Source organism: Lingula anatina, chromosome 6 (assembly GCF_051362555.1).
Source record: "Lingula anatina isolate TDL-2025a chromosome 6, LinAna3.0, whole genome shotgun sequence".
Taxonomy (NCBI): domain Eukaryota; kingdom Metazoa; phylum Brachiopoda; class Lingulata; order Lingulida; family Lingulidae; genus Lingula; species Lingula anatina.
Genome location: NC_141772.1, coordinates 23,210,303 through 23,230,376, shown reverse-complemented (window position 1 = coordinate 23,230,376; position 20,074 = coordinate 23,210,303). Strand labels below are relative to the sequence as shown.

General features: G+C 36.7%; 2 protein-coding genes across 2 annotated transcripts; one reads left to right on the top strand and one right to left on the bottom strand.

Annotated features, from left to right (window-relative positions):
- Nucleotides 1-217: 217 nt before the first annotated feature.
- Nucleotides 218-15,503, bottom strand: LOC106152944 (GRIP1-associated protein 1). The gene is made up of 29 exons (XM_087015968.1): nt 15,245-15,503; nt 14,720-14,786; nt 14,308-14,369; nt 14,057-14,083; nt 13,663-13,770; nt 13,120-13,291; nt 12,675-12,801; nt 12,230-12,291; nt 11,660-11,737; nt 11,386-11,456; nt 10,987-11,034; nt 10,780-10,811; nt 10,468-10,515; nt 10,165-10,264; nt 9,852-9,929; nt 9,442-9,576; nt 9,125-9,220; nt 8,745-8,891; nt 8,221-8,334; nt 7,931-8,041; nt 6,667-6,741; nt 6,283-6,339; nt 5,892-5,994; nt 5,346-5,403; nt 4,496-4,568; nt 3,998-4,108; nt 3,286-3,379; nt 2,753-2,904; nt 218-330 (listed from the first exon to the last, which is right to left on the bottom strand). The coding sequence occupies exons 1-29, from the start codon at nt 15,293-15,295 to the stop codon at nt 229-231; spliced, it is 2,559 nt and encodes an 852-aa protein (XP_086872094.1). The 5' UTR covers nt 15,296-15,503; the 3' UTR covers nt 218-228.
- A 410-nt stretch (nt 15,504-15,913) lies between these two features.
- Nucleotides 15,914-19,968, top strand: LOC106171302 (ras-related protein Rab-43). Its single transcript, XM_013551590.3, has 4 exons — nt 15,914-16,234; nt 16,937-17,120; nt 17,312-17,457; nt 17,809-19,968. Exons 1-4 carry the CDS (start codon nt 16,037-16,039, stop codon nt 17,914-17,916), a joined length of 636 nt encoding a protein of 211 aa, XP_013407044.3. The 5' UTR covers nt 15,914-16,036; the 3' UTR covers nt 17,917-19,968.
- The last annotated feature ends 106 nt before the right edge of the window (nt 19,969-20,074 follow it).

Here is a 20,074-nt window from a genome sequence, read left to right as displayed (position 1 = left end):
TTTAATCAATATAATTTTATAGCCCATCAATTAACTGATTGAGACTGACTTTATTTGTTTAAAACAGTTTTCTATCTGAAAATAATATTTCTGCCAGCATAATCCTGTTACATTGGATATCCTATTTACAAATCCCTGGTTTGGTCAACCCACTCTCTTTAGTTTGATCTTAGTTATAGATACATAGTTATTTTATTAAAATACATTGTTTCTTATCCATCTGTGATCTCATTGGTCTGTTTTCTTGCAAGGCGAAGGCAGCGGTGTGCTGGTGGCCTTGGGCTGCTGCTGCTGCACACGATGAAGTTCCTGGGAAAGTTTTTCTATGTCCTAGAAAGAAGGTAACGCAAGTATAAGATAACGTATAACAACCACATCAACAGTATTGCCAATTTCTTCAGTTCTTCAGTTCCCTCCTCTACTAAACTTGGAAACAAGAGGCAGGGCGAGTAATCAAATTTGCAGCAACTGAAGCTGTGTGCACACAAAAGAATGCCTGCGTGATTACCTTTAAACAGTCCAACTCTTCAAACAAACAGCTCAGAATCCAATTAAAGATGCCACAAATACATCCTAATTGTGATAAGATCAAAACTCAAAGGGCAGAAAAACCTTTCATTTGCTTTACTCTCCAAAAAACCTGTTTCCGATGTAAATCTCAAACATGGACCAGTAAATAATTACCATGAACAAGCAGCTCATTAAGTTAGAGAATCCCCAGTGAGTGCCAAGATGTAGAATGTTTCCTGAGAGCATGCAGTTTGTGTCCTACCATTGAATGCAGTACCACTTTCTGTATAAAAAGCACTTGCGCAAAAAGCATAAAATAGAAAATTGTGAAAATTGACCAGGGCTTTGGCTGTCCTAGAGCTGGACTAATTTACACTATCAGAGAACTTGCATCCAATCTGATCATGTCAGTGTTAAGAAGTCATCGTCCTCGGGCAAGTTGTCTGAATCCGTGTGTGTGTGTGCAGGCCCGTAGCCAGGGGGGGTTCGGGGGGTTCAAAAGAACCGCCACTTTTGGTGGGAAAAGGTCCACTCTGGGTAAAATTTGATCTAGGTTCATGAAGTTTTTATGGAAAAAGGTCCACTTTTTCAGAAAAAGAACACCCCTTTTGAAATTGCTGGCTACGGGCCTGGTGTGTGTGTGTGTGTGTGTGTGTGTGTGTGTGTGTGTGTGTAAGTGCATGCATGTGAGTGTATGTTAAACAGAGACTTGGCAAACAAGCCCCAAGACAATGGGTCTACTCCAATGGAGGGCAAACTGGACTTAGTTTACAGGGAGGACCCCGGGGCAACTGTGACCTCTGACCTCCAGTTCCACCTGGCTGCACAAATGACTGGTCCAATAAACTTCAATCAAAACTGTAACTGAATGTCACAGTCCACTGAGGGTCCAGACGTGGAGGTTTGAAAATTAAGACGCAGGCACATTTCAAACTTGAAGATTAGAGTATACTGCAGAGCCCTTCTGAAGTCATATGTGACAGTATCTGTATATTGCAGCGATATCATCTGGATTCAACGTCTGACTCATCTATTACAACAATATCATCTATAAACTGATGTACATATACCAACAATTCCACGTGAATTCACATACCAGCAAATTGCTTCAAATATGAAATGAGTGGATATGATATCTCTGTATGTTATAAATATAACAAATGTCAAAATATGTTATAAGAAAGACAAAGCCAGTGCATATTATTCTGCGCATATTTTTATAAAAAGTAAACAGTTTCTGAGAGAGAGAGAGAGAGAGAGAGAGAGAGAGAGAGAGAGAGAGAGAGAGAGAGAGAGAGAGAGAGAGAGAGAGAGAGAGAGACCACTTTGTACCCACTAATTATTAACCATGTACATATTATGAATAAAAAAAAATTTTTTAAAGCTGTTTTGGAAAAAGAGAGACAGTGTCTGTGAGATCACTTTGTACCTACCAAAAACCATACCCAGTACATAAATATAGATCAGTGAGCTATTCTAGGCTGAGTTCTATTTATACAGTCATGCTGCATTTGGTTCCCTGTATACAAACACTCCTGTTTGGCTAAGTAGCAAGAATCACATCACTGACTGCATGTATTCTTCTGGGAGAGAGATGTGTTACAGACTACCTGGTGGATGTGTTCGGGTGCACCTGACTGTGTGTGTGTGTGTGTGTGTGTGGGGGGGGGGGGGGGGGTATTTATTATTTTCATTTTTTATTCTGGACAATTTTTATTTTTGTTAACTCATATTCTGTCAGCACGAAGGCTTATCAGTGTTATATCAAATTCATGAAAACAGTGTTCATTATTGCATATAATATATGTAATTTTTGGGGTGTATTCCTAAGACACTTTGCCATACCACAGACAGTTTGAGTAGAGCTTACACTCGCCAATTTAACCAAATGCTAAAACTGATTGAAATCGAATAAACAAAATAAGGTTGATACTGTTTTTAAAAACATTTGGAGAAAAAAAAGTGATGCAAAAGCAGGGATTTGGCTAGGCAAAAAAAAAAAAAAAAAAAGAATTGCTGTCACAGTTTTCTATCTCAGTTAAGTTTGACTGGTCTTGGGTGAGTGGGGGTGGGGGGTGGGGGTAGGGGTGGGGTCTGTTCAGGTTGTTCACTTTCAAAATAGCCAGATCCTAAAGTTGCCTATCTCTCACACTGAGTAATACAGCAAACAGTTTGATACAGAGTTCTCGAAAGTGGTCCTCATTTTTTCCCTCATTTTTTTTCATAACTGTTGATTGCATACCTCTTGCAAATGCATGTTCTTGGTCAGCGTTTCCTCCACCATTCTCTGCAGCTTTCTATTGGTCTCCTTAAGGTTCTCATCACCTTTGTTCTTCACAAAGTCAACCACACGGTTCAGTGTTAGTTTCTCATCTTTTGGAGTGTGGACATATTCTGAAACCAAACCATGTAATGGTAAGAATTTATAAAACTAACAAAGTGTCTGTATTTCCTGTATTTTGTTGAAAAGGAAAATTTCAAAATAGCATACTTTTACTTCATCAAATTAAAAAAAAGAGTTACAAAAAATCTAGGACTAAAGGACAATTTTTATTTTTGGGAATTATGTAAGATTTCATGGCTGAAACCAGTGCTAACAGCAAATAATATAAAGTCAATATATATAATTTACAAAAAATGCACCTCAAAGAAAAAAATGTTCAGTCAAGGAAGTCATAAAACTTACTGTGAAAAGCAAATAATCATGAGATATTTGATCAATAATAATAATAATAATAATAATAATAACAGTTTAAATGAACCCTGACTGCTTACCTGGTCTTCCTTCCTTGACATAGTGGTCAATGACAGCCGTCTTCTGGATGAGGTCTTCCGCCATGGCTGCGTTACTAGACTCCAGCATGTTGACCTAGCACGGGACAAGATATACACTTCAATATCAACATTTATGGTTTGATTTGTCCCCTTGTTTGATACTAAGATAAAGATGATTAGGAACAAATCCCACACTGGAGCTTATGGGTGCAGTTAGGCCTTATCAAAAGGGAACTCATGTGAGCTATCACTGAAGTCACCTACTTGTGACATTCATAACGCACATGAAAACCTTTTTACTCAAAGTTTAGACTTTGACAATGCTACCTTGTGATAAAAATTACACCTATGAAATTACACCAACTGACCCCAAAAAGACAAGAAGGTACGGTGTAACCAAACATCAAAGTATGGAGGGTGAACAACTTCAGTTAAAAAACTGCCATGCTGAGACACACCTACCTGTGACCCACTAGTCACCCATGATGTGACCGACCCACCTATGACAATTACTGTGCTCACCCTCCTATGAACCACCCACCTGTGACCCATGCTGTCGCCCACCCACCTGTGACCCATGCTGTCACCCACCCACCCATGTTATACACCTACCTGTGAGCCAACCACCTGTGACCCATACTGTCACCAACCCACCTGTGACCCATGCTTAATCTGCCCCACCCACCTGTGACCCACACTGTGACCCACCCACCTGTTCCTGCAGGTTCCAGTTCTGCTGCTGTAGTTCTGCCACCCTGCACAACAGGTCATTGTTCTCCTGGGTCAGGGACATGGGACTGGACACACTGCCTTCATCTGGGGACTGGAACAGCAACATTAATATACAACTCAGTGTGTGTGTGTGTGTGTGTGTGTGTGTGTGTGTGTGTGTGCACATTCTGTGTATACATGTGTGTTTGTGTGTGTACTTAGCAAGCACAGTTTGTGTGTACTTAGTAAGCACAGTGTGTGTGTGTATGTGTGTGTATGTGTGTGTGTATGTGTCAGAGTGTGCGCATGTGACTCAATGATCATTTTAATTCTAATCCTTCTTCACTACTGTCACAAATATTTTTAACAATCATAATCTCTCTCTCTCTCTCCTATCATACCTATCTCCTTCAAATCAATCAATCAATCAACCATCTCTTGTGTAATGGCTGCTTTTCAAGCACCCTCTACAGACCTGTACACAGACACATTTTCCTACCTGAGACGCGCTGTAATTGGAATTACTTAACGTATCCTTGTTGCCACTAATGCCACTCCATGAAGATATTGAGCTGAAATGGAACAGCCATCTCTTTATCTCTGTCTCCATTATTCAGAGAACCACTTAAGCTAGTTGGAGTGAATAATGTGTCATCATTGGACCACAAAATCAAATTAACTGGGATTTAACTTGCTTAATGTGTTGTGGTATATCTGGGGATATAAGAGGAGTCTATGAGGAGAATTGACTAGTCCTTAGTGTTTAATTGTCAATGATAAAAAAATGCTTAGGAGTCTTAAATTATTGGACTGATGTTTATTGGTTTATCCAAGTAGATTTACAAATAAAAAGGCTAGTCTTTGTCAACTCCATATATGAATACCATGCAATTGAGAATTTGTTCAAATTGTCATCTTTAAGCCAGAGTTTTAAGTTTCACGTTTCAAATATTCAGTACTAAAAGCTGTGCCAAAAACTTTCTATCCTACTGGTCCTCCAGGCACCTGTTTCTAAGAATCTATTCACCCAAAGCAAAAATGGTGACAAGCAGCTGAACAAATTTACAAAATTTCAATTTTGCTGACAATTGGTGACTAAGGCCACATTCAGAACCGAAGTTGATCTGCAGGCTAACTAGTCCGGGGATCAAATATGGCATGCAGTAGTCAATGGATTCACGCCTCCCACGCACACCGACCCAGAAGTGGCAGAGCAATTAAATCTCGGCACTCTTTCAAGTGGGTCACACCATATTTGACCCCCAGACTAGTTAGTCCTCGGATCAACAGGTTCTGAATGCACCCTTATACACTTTGATAATAAGACAGTGTTAATCTGTGTCACTCACCCATTGTCTCCTTTATATCTTGACTCTGGATCTTTACCCATCAGCAACTCTTCTGCAGCTGAAAATAAAAAGACAGAATATTTCAATACACAGAGAAAAAGTGCACAAAACAATATATTTACATGTTCAGCATAATAACATTCAGTTCATCAGGAAAAAAAGTGGCATTAGCAATTAACATAACAAATTGACTCTTACGCAAGTCAAAATTTCTCCAAATTTAATTTGACCAAGGAAAATGAGATGGATTTCTAATAGTTTTTTCCTAATGACAGGGATGTGCAACACTGGTGACCGTGTTGACACCTGTTGAGCAAGAGCAGTGGCAGACGATCATCTTTGCAGTCAGGGGACCCCTATCATTTTTTTGACTGAAAAATTCATCATTTTAAATGCTAAAATAATAACTTCTTCCCTAATAAAAGGCCAAGGTGCAGAGATTGCTGCCTCAACGCAAAGCTCAAAGAATCAGGTATCTCTGTAGATAAAGTACACGTGAAGACACGAAGATAATTTGGCACCTTGCCAACAGGGGGATCCACCTACCTTGTCTCCCTCCTTTACTCTCAGACACTAACTTCTGCAATCTTTCTTGCAATTTTTCGCCCCTTTTTCTTTCTGCGTGCAGTTGTCTTTTAAAATCTTTCAGCTGAATAGAAAAATTGGTAAAGATATCACAGAGATTGGACCAGATGCTCCAAGGTCATCAACATTCACATGTTGGTATATGTTAGTTACTAATCTAAATCTAAAAGCTACAGATGGCTTTTGATAAAATTTTCATGATAAGTCAGAAATGGGCTAACCTAGAACTGCTTAGATTTGGTGGTGATCCATTGATTAATTAACTAATTAATTATCAGAATTAAGCTCTTTCTTGGCAGAGGTCCAAGTTCTCTGAGGGGTTTTCTAGTGAAATATTCCATGCTATACTCACTGTTGAGGCACCCTTTTTCTCATGAATTCTCATCTCTTCCTCTTTATCCTTGATTTGCTGTGAAAAACATCAAGTAAAACCCCTCCATAAACTGTTGTAAAGTTTTGTCTATCTAAATTAGTGAAAATTCTAACATCTTTAGTCTAGTTGCAAGCAGTAAATAACACAAATCATTGGAAATTGGAATCAATTTTCTGCTAACAATTTTTGGCCTTTGTGAAATCTGTCAAAATCAGCTTTATCTCTTTAATTATATTTAACTAAGGCACCAAAATAGTCTTGACTAACATGTTAATCAATGCATATTGCAAGCATCCCCCCCCAAACTAAAAAAATAAATATAAATGAATAACATGAAAGCAAACCCAACAACTAGAAATGTACCTGTTTAAGATTGTCAATGGAAATATTCTGCTCCTGTTGTTCTTCAGTCAGTGTCTGTATCTTGTCCTCCAGTTCCTATAACATGTGAAAAAACATGCAAATCACTTTTAATAGAAAATCAGAATTGAAAGTGTATTTTTTTTTTATAAAATACCAAAAAATGGGGGTTAAGGGGGGTGGGGGGTGGGGGGGGGGGGGGCGGCCGGTCGTAAATACAAACGACCAAATATATGGTTTTACTATTTTACTGATACATCTCTATCAGAATTCACTGGTGAAAAGTTTGTTGACAGAATTCATGATTTACTGACTCCTTGGTGTATTCAGGACAGCCAGCTTTACATCTCTCTACAGGCACAGGCCTCTTTACTTTAGCATTTTATTAATGGAAAGACACACTAGAAAGCTGCGGAATTGATGGTATAATATAACCATGTTGACAACATAATGTTTTATAATCTAATACTGTATTTTGTCATCCCCTGAGAATAAATTTCTATTTTTTAACACTATACATGCAGGCATACAATGCCAGTAAAAACCTTTATGAAGCTTAAAATATACTGGAAATTTCTGCAACTTTCCCCTTATCCCCTAGGTGCTATCCATGCCATTGAGAAAATAAATTTCTATTATAATTACAACAGTGGGATAGTAAACTGGCTGACATACCTGCTAGATGGCTGCCTGACTCTGCCTCAGACTATTATAATTACAACAGTGGGATAGTAAACTGGCTGACATACCTGCTGGATGGCTGCCTGACTCTGCCTCAGACTATTATAATTACAACAGTGGGATAGTAAACTGGCTGACATACCTGCTGGATGGCTACCTGACTCTGCCTCAGACTATTATAATTACAACAGTGGGACAGTAAACTGGCTGACATACCTGCTGGATGGCTGCCTGACTCTGCCTTAGACTATTATAATTACAACAGTGGGACAGTAAACTGGCTGACATACCTGCTGGATGGCTACCTGACTCTGCCTTAGACTATTATAATTACAACAGTGGGATAGTAAACTGGCTGACATACCTGCTGGATGGCTGCCTGACTCTGCCTCAGACTATTATAATTACAACAGTGGGATAGTAAACTGGCTGACATATCTGCTGGATGGCTGCCTGACTCTGCCTCAGACTATTATAATTACAACAGTGGGATAGTAAACTGGCTGACATACCTGCTGGATGGCTGCCTGACTTTGCCTCAGACTATTATAATTACAACAGTGGGATAGTAAACTGGCTGACATACCTGCTGGATGGCTGCCTGACTCTGCCTCAGACTCTCTACGGTGTTCGCATGCTCGTGACTGCTCGTTTCTAACTGAGATTCATAGTTGACCTTCGTAGCATCTAATTCTTCCTGTTTAATTATGAAAAATGGTATTTTTTAATGACATAAAAGAACTTCTGCTTATCATTTTCAGTTTAGGATAGAAAGTTAAAGTATTCATTAGTGATAATATCAATTTAGAATGGTTTCAGTCAATAGGAAATGAAGGTTTGAGTTATATCCAGGAACTTATTAACAAGTTGAGTCACCTCTACTTCCTGAAGCCGTCTCTCCAGCCATCCTTTCGTGTTGTCCAGGGACTGCACCTGCTCTCGTAGCTGCTCCACCTCAGGTTTGAGCTTTTCCAGCTGAGACACTTTAGTCTGAAAAATAATACAACAATATCTGGTCATGATGATGTAATGAATTTTTTCACTGACTTAAAGAAATATATGATACTGGCTGTTTTTGTTTCACAGAATGTGTATATGAGTGCATATGCATATGCATATGTGCGTATGTTGACATGAATGCATGGGCAGGAGGCCCTTTTTTGTAGTGTGTGTGTGTGTGTGTGTGTGTGTGTGTGTGTGTGTGAGAGTGTCTGTGTGAGTGTATGCGTGTGCCAGTATGCGTGTGCATGTGAGTGCCTGTCCACCAGCGTTCCAGTTGAGGTTTCCTACATTGGGCATCTGTGTTCTCATACTTCCTTGTACCCATTTGTGCACAAAAGGTATAAACTAAACTGAAATATTCTCTTGATTACCACTGCCCCCTATCCTACTGTCCTCACCTTCTCCTCAGTCAACTGTGTGGCCAGCTGTGACAGCTCCACCTGGTGACTGTCCTGAAGACGTCCCACCTCCTCCCTGTGTTTCTCACTCTCCGCCTGGTACTTGATGGCCAGCTCATCCAGCAGCTGCTTCCTCTTCTCTGCTATCTACAGCGGGAATTAGAACAAACTTAAAGTGAGTGTATTGATGACAAACTCATACAACAACTGCTTCCTCTTCTCTTATTTATGATAAAAATTGTGCAAATAAGAGCAATGTGTAAATGTATAAGGAAATATCAACCATAAAGATTATCAGGCTATGCTTCAATTTATAATGACTGTTGCAAAAAACATAAGCGCAAAGTGGTTTCTAATTAGTAACTAATTCAATAGCTTACTTTGCTAGCTTCTTGGAGAGCTTGACTTTGAGTATCTCTCTCTGTCTCAGTGTCACTAAGCTTCTGCTGTAGGGTGTCCTTCTCTTTCTGACTCTCCTGAATATTTATAAGTTAAATAAATATCTGACAATTACTTTTTTATATGATCAAATGTTCTCTAAAATCTCTAATCTTCATGAAGTTAAGATATAAAGAAGGAAGTATTTCCCACAGTTATTTTAACTTTGATGGAATATTTTCATGAAAATTCAATAACTTTCTACACTTGTCCTCGCTGATCAAATCCTGGTATATCTGTGTTACCCGTTACTGCTTACCTCAAGTTGTTTACAGACATCCTCCCTTTCCTGCTGTAGAGCTGCTATAGACTTCTGTAGCTCTGAAATCTCCTGCTGGAACTTGCTGGTCTGAGCCTCTAACTGGTGAAGCTGCTCCTCACTGGAGGAATTGACCTGTTTGGGGTAGTATTTAATTAACATAATTTATGACTTCAATAGGAAATGACATTTGGAAATGAGTCACTGCCCTTCCCTGAACGAACATATACATATAAACTACCAAAAGACAAATTTCTGACATGTTAAATATAAAATAATTTGCTGAGATTGTTTTATCACAATCTGATGATACTAATGCGTTATGATTGTTCATAGTTTGTTTAATTAATAACCATATCTAATTCTTTGACTAAGCCAAAGGTCAAAGACTGAACATACACTTCCCATACCTGACTCTGAAGAGTGGAAACTGTCTCTTGCAGCTCTGTTATGGTTTGACTGGATTGGGATTTTTGTTCTTCTAGCACCTAAGAGCACAACCAATAAGGATCTTCGGTTAATCATTTCTAGTCCTCTTGACAACAAACATCAAAAATAGTTCTTGAGAAAAGCAGCAGAAATTAGAGTTGAGCCACCAGTACATTAAGTGTGGCTGCATGTGTTGCTTGAGCTGCTGTTGTGAAAAAATAATCATTTTATGTGTTCAGCATCTACAATACACTAGAGCTCATGTGGAAACTTGGTGGCAGTAACATATTTTACCTCTTTCATCTTCTCCAGTTCTTCCTTAAGTTTGGCAATGTGATCTCTGAAGTATTTGTTGTCTCTCTCTTTACTGGCCTGAAGTTCATCTATCTTCTGACTGGAAACACAGAAATTGTCACTTATGAAATAAGTACATACGACATATTTTGCTTTCTCTCCTTTGGGTTGGGAGAGGGGTTTAAAAAATAACTAGAATATACATCATGTTTGACTAAATCACCCTTCGTGAGAAGTTCTGTGTTGTTGGCCAATAAACTTTGTGGGGCACAAGGCGTAATTACAGCACAACTTTGACCTCACCTTGTCTCTCTGAAATGAACCTCTTTCTCTTCTTGAAGTTTACAGAAACTGTAAAATATGAAAAAATAAAAGTTAAACAGGAAAGATTAATTGTGAGAATATGAAATTTCAAGAAATTTCTGTTAAGACAATGAATGAAAGAAATTACTTGACTACTGCCCTCATAAAGCTCCTTAAAATACTGTAACTTTTAAAATTTAAATTTAAAATTTACACTTTACCAACATAAAAAAATCATACAATGTACTTTTAAAAAATTCAGCAGGTAAAAACATTTTGACAATACATGAAGACAATACATGTCACACATACCTTTCTTGCTTCTTCTTTAATTTTTCTTGCATCTAAAATTATAAATGTGAATGTATAAAGCATCATATAATTCAGTTATAAATGCAAGCATATAAAAGAAATATTTGTTCAATAATCATTACCTGACATGTTCACCCTTGCAAATGTCAAACATATACTGATGGATTTAATTTCCTTTTAAGACTGTAAGAGAGCAATGTTACTCACCTTGTCTACCTCTTCTTGTAAACTGTTGACCTGATCCAACCTTGACTTCTGGAGATGGAAAAAAAGTTCAATTTAAAATCTTACTATATTTGTAATCTTTTCTGTCATTTAGTCAAGAGTTACTGGGGTTTAGCAGGTGAATTAATTGTGCAATTATTCGTTTGACATCTGGGGTATCTTTTAGATGAACCACAATGTGGTCCCATTCTTATTATTAAGGGCATGGTTTTTAAAATCTTATCATTAACTTTTATAAAAAATTGACAGAAATAGTTATCCTTTCTATGACAGGAGTAAAACCAAATCTAATATATCAATATAGCTTTGGAAAGGAAAAGAAGAGACAGTTAGTTGATATGCTATCATAAAATTTTACTTTTCAAATCTTCACACACTTACCTCTAGTTCTTCCAACTGTTGTTTCAGCATATTGTTTTCTTCTTTTTCTGTGTCTAAACTTAGTCTCAGACCTGAGAAATAGTCAGAATAGTTGTTGGAACAATGACAGACAGAGAGAGAGAGAGAAGGGGAGGAGCAGCAAATATGAACTAGTTCAAACATTTGATCATTTTTATAAATTTAAATCAATTATTTTTTTTTTTTGGCTAACATGTGTGTGTGTGTGTTTTTGGGCACACGTGTAAAATTGCTTTTTGTTTAAATCCCAACTCACTGCTATTTTCTTGAATGTATTCTTCTAATTTGTGGGACTCCACATCCACAGACGGAGCAGACTTTTGAGGCAAGACATCTGGAAAAAAAATTAAAACAAAAAAGATCTAAAGTCAATAGCAAACTCTCAACACACTCAATACTCAATAGCAAACAGTTAGTGGTTTGGGTCTAACACACAATATCAGACCACCAAACTATTCCATATCTCTGTGAAAACAATAACCTGGGGCCAAGGGGGATCTCTGGTTTTAGGCTACCTCCCAGGATTTCTTGACAATGGCGGTAAATTGGACCAAGTTTGAACTTTTGGCAGAAAAAACATGACAGCCTGAAGCTGTGAACATGAATCATTACCAGGCAGATATCAGAAACTCTTAGACCCCATTCCCACAGATTTTAGATCGATCTATCTCCATGATTATTAGATTAAATGTCTGTCCCGCCTATTAAAAGCTGTAAGGGGGTAATTAACTTCCATGCGCGGTTGTCTGACAGCAATTTAGCGTGAACCCCCAGCGAGTTAGTTCGATCTAGATGCGCTCTTATTCTCAGTATGAACTTTACTTACCTGGGGGATTGGTGGGGCTAGCAGCAGTGTCGCCCCCTATAGCTGCTTCTACAGACCCATCACTGGAATCACATAAAATCATAAATATTATTGTTATTTATATGATTTATATAATACACTTTTCTTTACACTGTGGTTGTGTTTGTTTCTTTTGGTTCAGAAGCCAAGCCCTTAGCCAACAACTTAAATGAGGGGTTCCTTTCAATGCACCTTTTCTGGTCAACTGTGGGGTTATTTAGACCTTTTTAACATCTGGTTTCTGACCCAAGAGCTGTATCCTGAAACCCTCTCCACGATATAATACTGCATCAGTAATATAATTCAGCTAACTAAGTATTTATAGTATTTCAAACTTGAAAAATTGAATATCTAGAAGATTTGTCCCCATCATGGTATTATTTCAATACTATAAAACAAGTTGGGAGGAAAGAAAACTACGATTTACCAAGAATCATGTGTGTTGTTTACAGTGCCAAGGTCTCCAAGGTCACCAAGGTCAACGTCCTGCATTGACCTCTGAGACGTCAACTGCTTCAAGTCTGAAATCTCTTTCTTATACTTCTCTTGGTCAGCTTGAAAATAATAAACAAAAAACATTTTATATCCTTTCTTAGGTTTATTGAAACCTTATAATTGCTTTACTAAAGCCTAATAAATGACAAAATAATAAATAAATTTACAATTAGTAGGGTTTCAAACTTATTTGCTATGTACCTTATTTTACTTTGAGTCTAGGATCCATAAAAATCATAGACTAAAATGCTACAGTACATGTATTTTACAAATATAATCATAGCAGCTTACCACATTTTAAAACAACAAAAATAGATAGAGAAAAATATATTAATAATGAAAAAGTTAGACCTAAAAATGTGCCTTTCTGAACTTACAAATCAGATTTTTCTGCAGCGCTGCATTCTGAGCCTGAAGACGTCTGATTTCATTCTGCAGCTCCAGCACCTCTCCGCTGACTTCTTCACTCTTCACACATTTCTCTTTCTCTGCCTCATTTCCCTGGAGACTCTGGAGTTCTTTCTCCAGCTTTTCGTTAGTTGACACTAACTAAAATTGGAACATTCAAAGTTACAATGGAACAATTACAAGTTAAAAACACGATGTGCTTATGATAAGTAACTTTATACTGTAACAAGCACAAAAAAAGGAAAGAGAGAGAAAAGTGAAGGCAACATCCTGAACCTCTGCAGCATTAACATGTAAAAGGAATTCACTGGCAATCTAAATGATTTCACACTGTAAGGTAACTTTAAAGTAAGTCTGAATTTTAGTGTAATTCTTATGAATTTTTACATTTGATATTTAAACTGAAAGTGCATTGTACTGTACGAATTTAAATGGAATGCACTTTACAAGAAAAATGATAATTATTTTATATTATTATTATAATTATTATTATTATTGTTTATACAACTGACCATTCCCAATTCCTGCATCAGGGTGGTATTTTGTAGTCGGAAGTCTTCCTCCTGGCTGTGAAGTTTTCCTTGAAGAATGTCATTTTCTTGAACAAGAAGCTCTACCTCCTGTGTCGAGACAAAAAGAATTGGAAATATTGCAACTTATAATGCAACATAGCAAAGGTGGAAGCAGATTTTAACTTTTAATAAATATTTTCTACAATAAATTGAAAGAACAAACTTGATGAAAGTGGCAAATGTGAAATACAACTTTAGGTCACCCCACTGACTTTTCATTTTTAGCATCCATTTTATTTCATTTAATATATTCTATACATTATGGCTTGGCTTTTCCATTGGAAGAGTTGCTAGTTTATCTTTTATCCTTGGTTTAACAAACAATAGCATTTACCTTTGCCTTTTTACTCTTACTTATGGCCTGAAAAAAAGTAAAAAAAGAATCAAAATATGATTAATAAAATCAAGTTATAGACAAATCCTTTATATTTTAATCAATTTATTCATTCATTCCAGAGAGTCAGTCATGGTTTAGAATTCATCTATAACTAGAAGATCCTATACATGAAAACTTAACATATTCCCAGATTATTTATCCCACTAATCCTTGGTGTTCCCTTTCTAGGTGATCCACAGCACACTTACCTTATTGGCTTTTTGTAGATCTTTGTCGAGTTCTGCAACACGGGTCTTCAGTTCTTGTAATTCTGAAGAATTGAACATTTAAAAGATGTAAATATTCCACTGACTTTTAGAAATATGGGCGAGTATTTGATGTTTGCCAAGTCCATGCATAAATACAATAAATGAAAACTAAATTGTCATATTAAGATAAGTACAGTTAATAAGACCCACTGGAATTCATTCTCAAAGTCCATTCAAACTTTTTGGAGAAAGAAATTTGTAAATCATAAATGTATTCATGAATTGTTTAAGGTAACAATGTACTGGGAAGTAAAAAAAAAAGATTTATCAATTAATACAACTGCCAAGTGGGTGACTGAATCTTTGTTTTAAAAATATTTTACATATAATTATAAAAAAGAAGAGTGAATACCTCTGTCTTTCCTCTTGCATTGGTCCTCTAGAGTGTAGTTTGTTGTTCTCAATTCAATCAACTGGAGCTATATACATGGAATTCATAAAGGACAAAAATTAACATATATTGCATGTTTAAATAAAATATGGAGCTATGATGCAGACATGCCATTAAGGAATTTCAACTATGTGAAGCAAAAGGTAAGGCTGATATAGTGATACCTACTTTTACACTAAATTGATGGTTTTCATCTACCGTAATCAAACAGATGTTATCAAAGCTGGTGATGTGTAAATATGTACAGCACTAAATACATCTGAGAGCATATAACACTCAAGAACTTACGATGCTCAATTCCGACAAAATATTGAAACGCATTCTAAAGACGAACAAATTCAAAGTAACGGGGTTTTAAAACAGTCCTTATCATAAAAGCACATTAAAATCATTTTATACACTGCATGAAAACTATAAGCACTTATTTAAATAATTCTTAAATATTTCTATCAATAGTGAGTATTATATGTGTATTTAGTTGTTTACCTGCATGCGATGAAATTCATCGTCCGTCAGACCCTCTGGCTTGCTGGCCATTTTTCAGCGATTCGTGAGCTTCAGATATTTATTATTCTCGTACAGTTTATAGTATACCCATTGGCACTGTTATTCAAACAAAGGTTACATGCTTCAAATGTACAAACCCGTGAGCAAGTTCAGATATTTGCAAAAAAAAAGTTACGAGCCGTCCACGATTTAGTTGTAAAAAAGCAGACTGCTTGAGATAGCACTGGAACCTGACGAGAGACAGACCTCAGGAGACCACACAATAGCCCTGACAGACCAGTGGATGTATAACTTGTAGCAGAATTTATGTAGAGATTAAAATAACTTTGTTTTTGATACATATTGCACTTCAGAATAATCATTATTTCAACTACCACAGCAGAGATAGATCTAAAGAATATACTTTTCATACATTCATTTTCTAATCTGAAACTCTTTTGGACGTTGTGTTAAAGTTACTTTAACGTGAAAACCTCATTTCTGGGAACGCAATTTTCATCTTTTTTTTGGGGCTAAAATGTAAACAGAAAATTAAAATCTAAGAAAAAGGAAATGTTTTTGTCTATAGTCAGAAATGAATCTAATCAAAAATCTGGTGTCTCTTGAGACATATCTCTCAATGTAATGCCAAGCCTATCCATTTCCGCTATAGACACTGGCTCATCTTGACTAATTCCAATATGTCTGAAGTGACTTCATAAGCTGACGTCCCATTAATTGTTTTTACATTGATCTACCCGCGAAGAGGACAGGAACTAAAACACATTCCACATGTCACACCAAAGTGGAACAGACGCAGATGAGGTTTATGACTATCTCTTTAAGATTGTGCTAATAGGAGATGCAGGGGTCGGTAAGACGTGTGTGGTCCAAAGATTTAAGTCGGGGACGTATACAGAGAAACACGGAAGCACAATTGGGGTGGATTTCACCATGAAAACACTGATGTTAGACGGGAAAAAGATAAAGGTAACAGACGTCCTAGTTGCTAATTCTAAGGGCTGTAATTCCACGAATCATTGACATTTTACCTACATAAATCACAGTAACACTGGTTAAATCACATTGTTGAAATGGAACGAATAAACAAAATGGTTTGAGTGAAAGTGAAACAACTGCGATACAGTGTTTAAATTCGTTGGTCAATTTATAAAACATAATAATGTTATTTTAGTTTGTTTCACATTTTTATATTACCACATGTTCAGCTTATCTCCTGGAAATTTTCATCAAAAGATGCAATTACTTGATCATACAGTTTTTATAAGTGTACAGCTGTACCAGTATGTAATATCCATTATCGATTTATGCAGTCAAAACAGATTCACTCAGTGTTTGCCTCTTAGGAAAATTAGTTGCTGGACCGAAAGTCCAGCCATCTTGAAAAGTAGCTGGACTGAATGTCTGCCGAGTGGGAAAACTTCTCAGCCCGTTCTGAAAGTTGTCAGCCCCGGGCAGACAGTCCAGCCTTAATTTCTAACACTGTCATTCACTGGTAACTTATAATCAAGGTAATGGTAATCCATTGCAATAAACAATCTCTGGTGACAACAAATAGTTTGTATCCTACTCCTACGGTGTTTTAACAGTATCTCTTAATTTCAATGAGACACAAACCAATCCAAATTTGTCTCTGTCGAATGCACCCATAAGTGCCGTTTACATTTGTAGCTCCAGGTGTGGGACACTGCGGGCCAGGAGCGCTTCCGGACAATAACCCAAAGCTATTACAGGAGTGCCAATGGCGTTGTGGTGGCATATGATATTACGAAGAAGGAAAGTTTTAACAATGTGTCACGCTGGCTTGAGGATGTCAGGAAGTACGCAGGGGGCAGTATAGTCAAAATATTGATAGGTAGGGACAATACGGGAGAAAAACTTGAGTTTTCACACCCTCACTCCTCTTTTCTACCTTGTAAGTTGATCTTCTTGGTGTAACAAGGTTTCATCTGAAAGCTTTTAAAGACTACATAGTTAAAAACTGAAAGTAATCATCATTATCAAATTGATATTATTTAAAACATTTTCCTTTTTGTCACTTTCCAGGGAACAAAAGTGACCTTGAAATGCACAGGGAAGTTCGATTTGCCAAAGCAAAGGAATTTGCCAGCAATAATGAAATAATTGATGTTGTAGAAACAAGTGCCAAGGATAATTCAAATATTGATGATGTTTTTCTCAAAATTGCCAAGGTTTGTTGCTATCTATATTTTCCACAGCAATTAACATTCAATTTCTGTACGAGGAATGCCATTGTGTACCAAATTTTTACTTGCTCATCTTTTTTATATCTGTATCTGTCTATGTTGCGCTAGATAAGTGTAATCCAATTAGTCTTCAGCTTTATAGAAAAATTGATTGGTAACTATATAAAGGTTAGGACCACATGTGGTAAAATGATCTAATGAAATAATGCAGTCAATAACATTCATTACTTATAGTGTTGAAAAAATTTATTTTTTAAAGGGATAATCATGATAGAAACTTCCAATTGTTAACTATAAATGAACATGATGATGAATAATTTCTGTAATTTTCCCCAGGAGCTAAAGAAACAACATGGAGGGGATGTAACAATGCAGGACACCCACACGATTCAAGACTTGAACTCCTCCAGGAGAGTTGGGGGCTGGAGCTGCTGTGGAAGCTGAACAAACCCCGTTGTTACATCTGTCCAGACACAGTCCAACTTGAAAAAAAATAACAATAAGTGAGGTCAATATGGCATCATTGGATCACACGGGAAATCCCAGCCTGCTTCAGGCATGAAAATCAATCATTTTGTGATATGGATTGGTAAAGTTGTCTGATGACACATTTTAGACTTATTTTACAATTTAAGTTGGACCTTGTCTGAACAGGCCCGCTAACTGCAATCAATAAGGCAGCACCCCTGTACTGTGAGTGTGGAATATCTGGCATATTATCCCCTCCACTCTCAGCTGGTTGTTATTGCTGTGAATAACAGGGACATGTTCATAATAATAATAATAATAATAATGTGGGACGATGTGTTTGTCATATGGAAATGTGTGTTTTTTATCAGTGGGCGTAGTTAAAGGAACTTTCATATACAGGTGCAGATAAAAACAGGTTGTTGTTCAAAAACCCATTACCAGACACTAGATTGATTTATCAGTGTTGGATTAATGGTCCTAAAGTGTCGTGTGCTCAAAATAAGTCAAAGATAACTGGTTGTGGTGAAGGGTTCTTTACTTGGTGTCTGGGACATGAATTTCAGATTTTTCAGTGACGTCACATGGACCTAAACCTTTTTTACTAGAACTCTGTGTTCTAATGCACCTTTAGGAATTCCGATGTGTTCAAGCATGTAGGAAGTAATCAAGACATTTATTTTAAGGAAACCCAGTTCTTTCTTTTATATTCATTTATCTGTATATTTTGACAATAATGTGTTCTATGTAGGTGGTCATGACATGGACCAACATATTAATGGCATAATTTGGTGAAGTAACTCGTTACTGTTCCTCTGACAACTGGTGTAGGTGATAGCTGCAAAGGACAAGATTACAAACATTTAATCATGACTGTTTTTAATTGGACATAATAATTTTTCCACAAACTGAGACAATTTGTGGGTATTTTATGCAAAAGTACAGTATTTCTAAAATATCTTTTTCTCTATTATCTTAGTCATAGCTTGCCTCATTTTTTATTTAATCTTGTTTCTACATTGACTTTTTATGTAAAGTATGCAATACATGATATCATTTAGTCTTTGATAACAGAGGACATGTATTCATGATTTCACTGTTTATACATGCACATTATACATGAAACTAAAATTTCACGTATATCAATCCAACTCTGCGGAGATTCTCCCTAAATGCAATCAGTCTAAAACAGATTAACACGCCTCCTCGTTTCCAATGTACTAGAACAATCACCAGCTTTTCAGTATTCCACTCAATGCCAGGAGGAGGTATGTTAATTTGTTGTCCAATATGTTAAACTGTTTGCATTCAGTGAGAGTTCCTGCTGAGTTGGATCAATCTATGTAGATCAATAGTTTCACTGGGAGCATGCCCTGTGTTAAGATTGGAGTCTTGTATTTTGACCCTTCTGTGGTCTATGAAGTATTAAAACTTACTAGGGGGAATAATGGATCACAGGCACATTAAGACAAGGGACTATTTTGGACTGGGAATTAATTCAAGTCATCAGCATATAATGATGTGGAGAGGGTGGTGGTGTTATGTTATCAGGTGATAAGATGATGTGTTCCTTTTTTTTTTTTTCGTAATAGTCCTGGCACCTGTTTCACAAAACAGCTAAAGTTCAATGTTGGCCTTGGAAAGGACCATTAAGAATTTTAGCCAACTAGTCTAAATTCCATTTTGCTAAGAACCTAAAGGTCTGCTCATCTTTTTTTCTAATTACTTTAACAAAAAAAAGACACAAGTTGTAATTATTTTCACCATCAGAGGCAACTGCCACTGAGGCATGTTAAACACACCTAAGCAAAGTTGACTTCATGTATTCAGCTATATAATATGTCCAGAAGCAGTCCAAAATTAACCTAGAAACTCCTGTTTTGTGAAACAGGCATTGTGACGTAGTGTGATAAAATTATACAGAGGCTGTAACTGGTCCCATAGTAATATTTATAAACCTGTAGAAAATGTAGTACATGCATGGGAATGGATTTTATTTGCTTGTTTTGATTAAATTTGAATATGTTACTTCTCTGGTTTTGTCATTCTTTTGATGTTGTACTTTTTAACCTCTTATTTGCATTTGTTTTCTATAGTTATATAACACGTAGTGTGTGCAAAATGTGTACTAGTA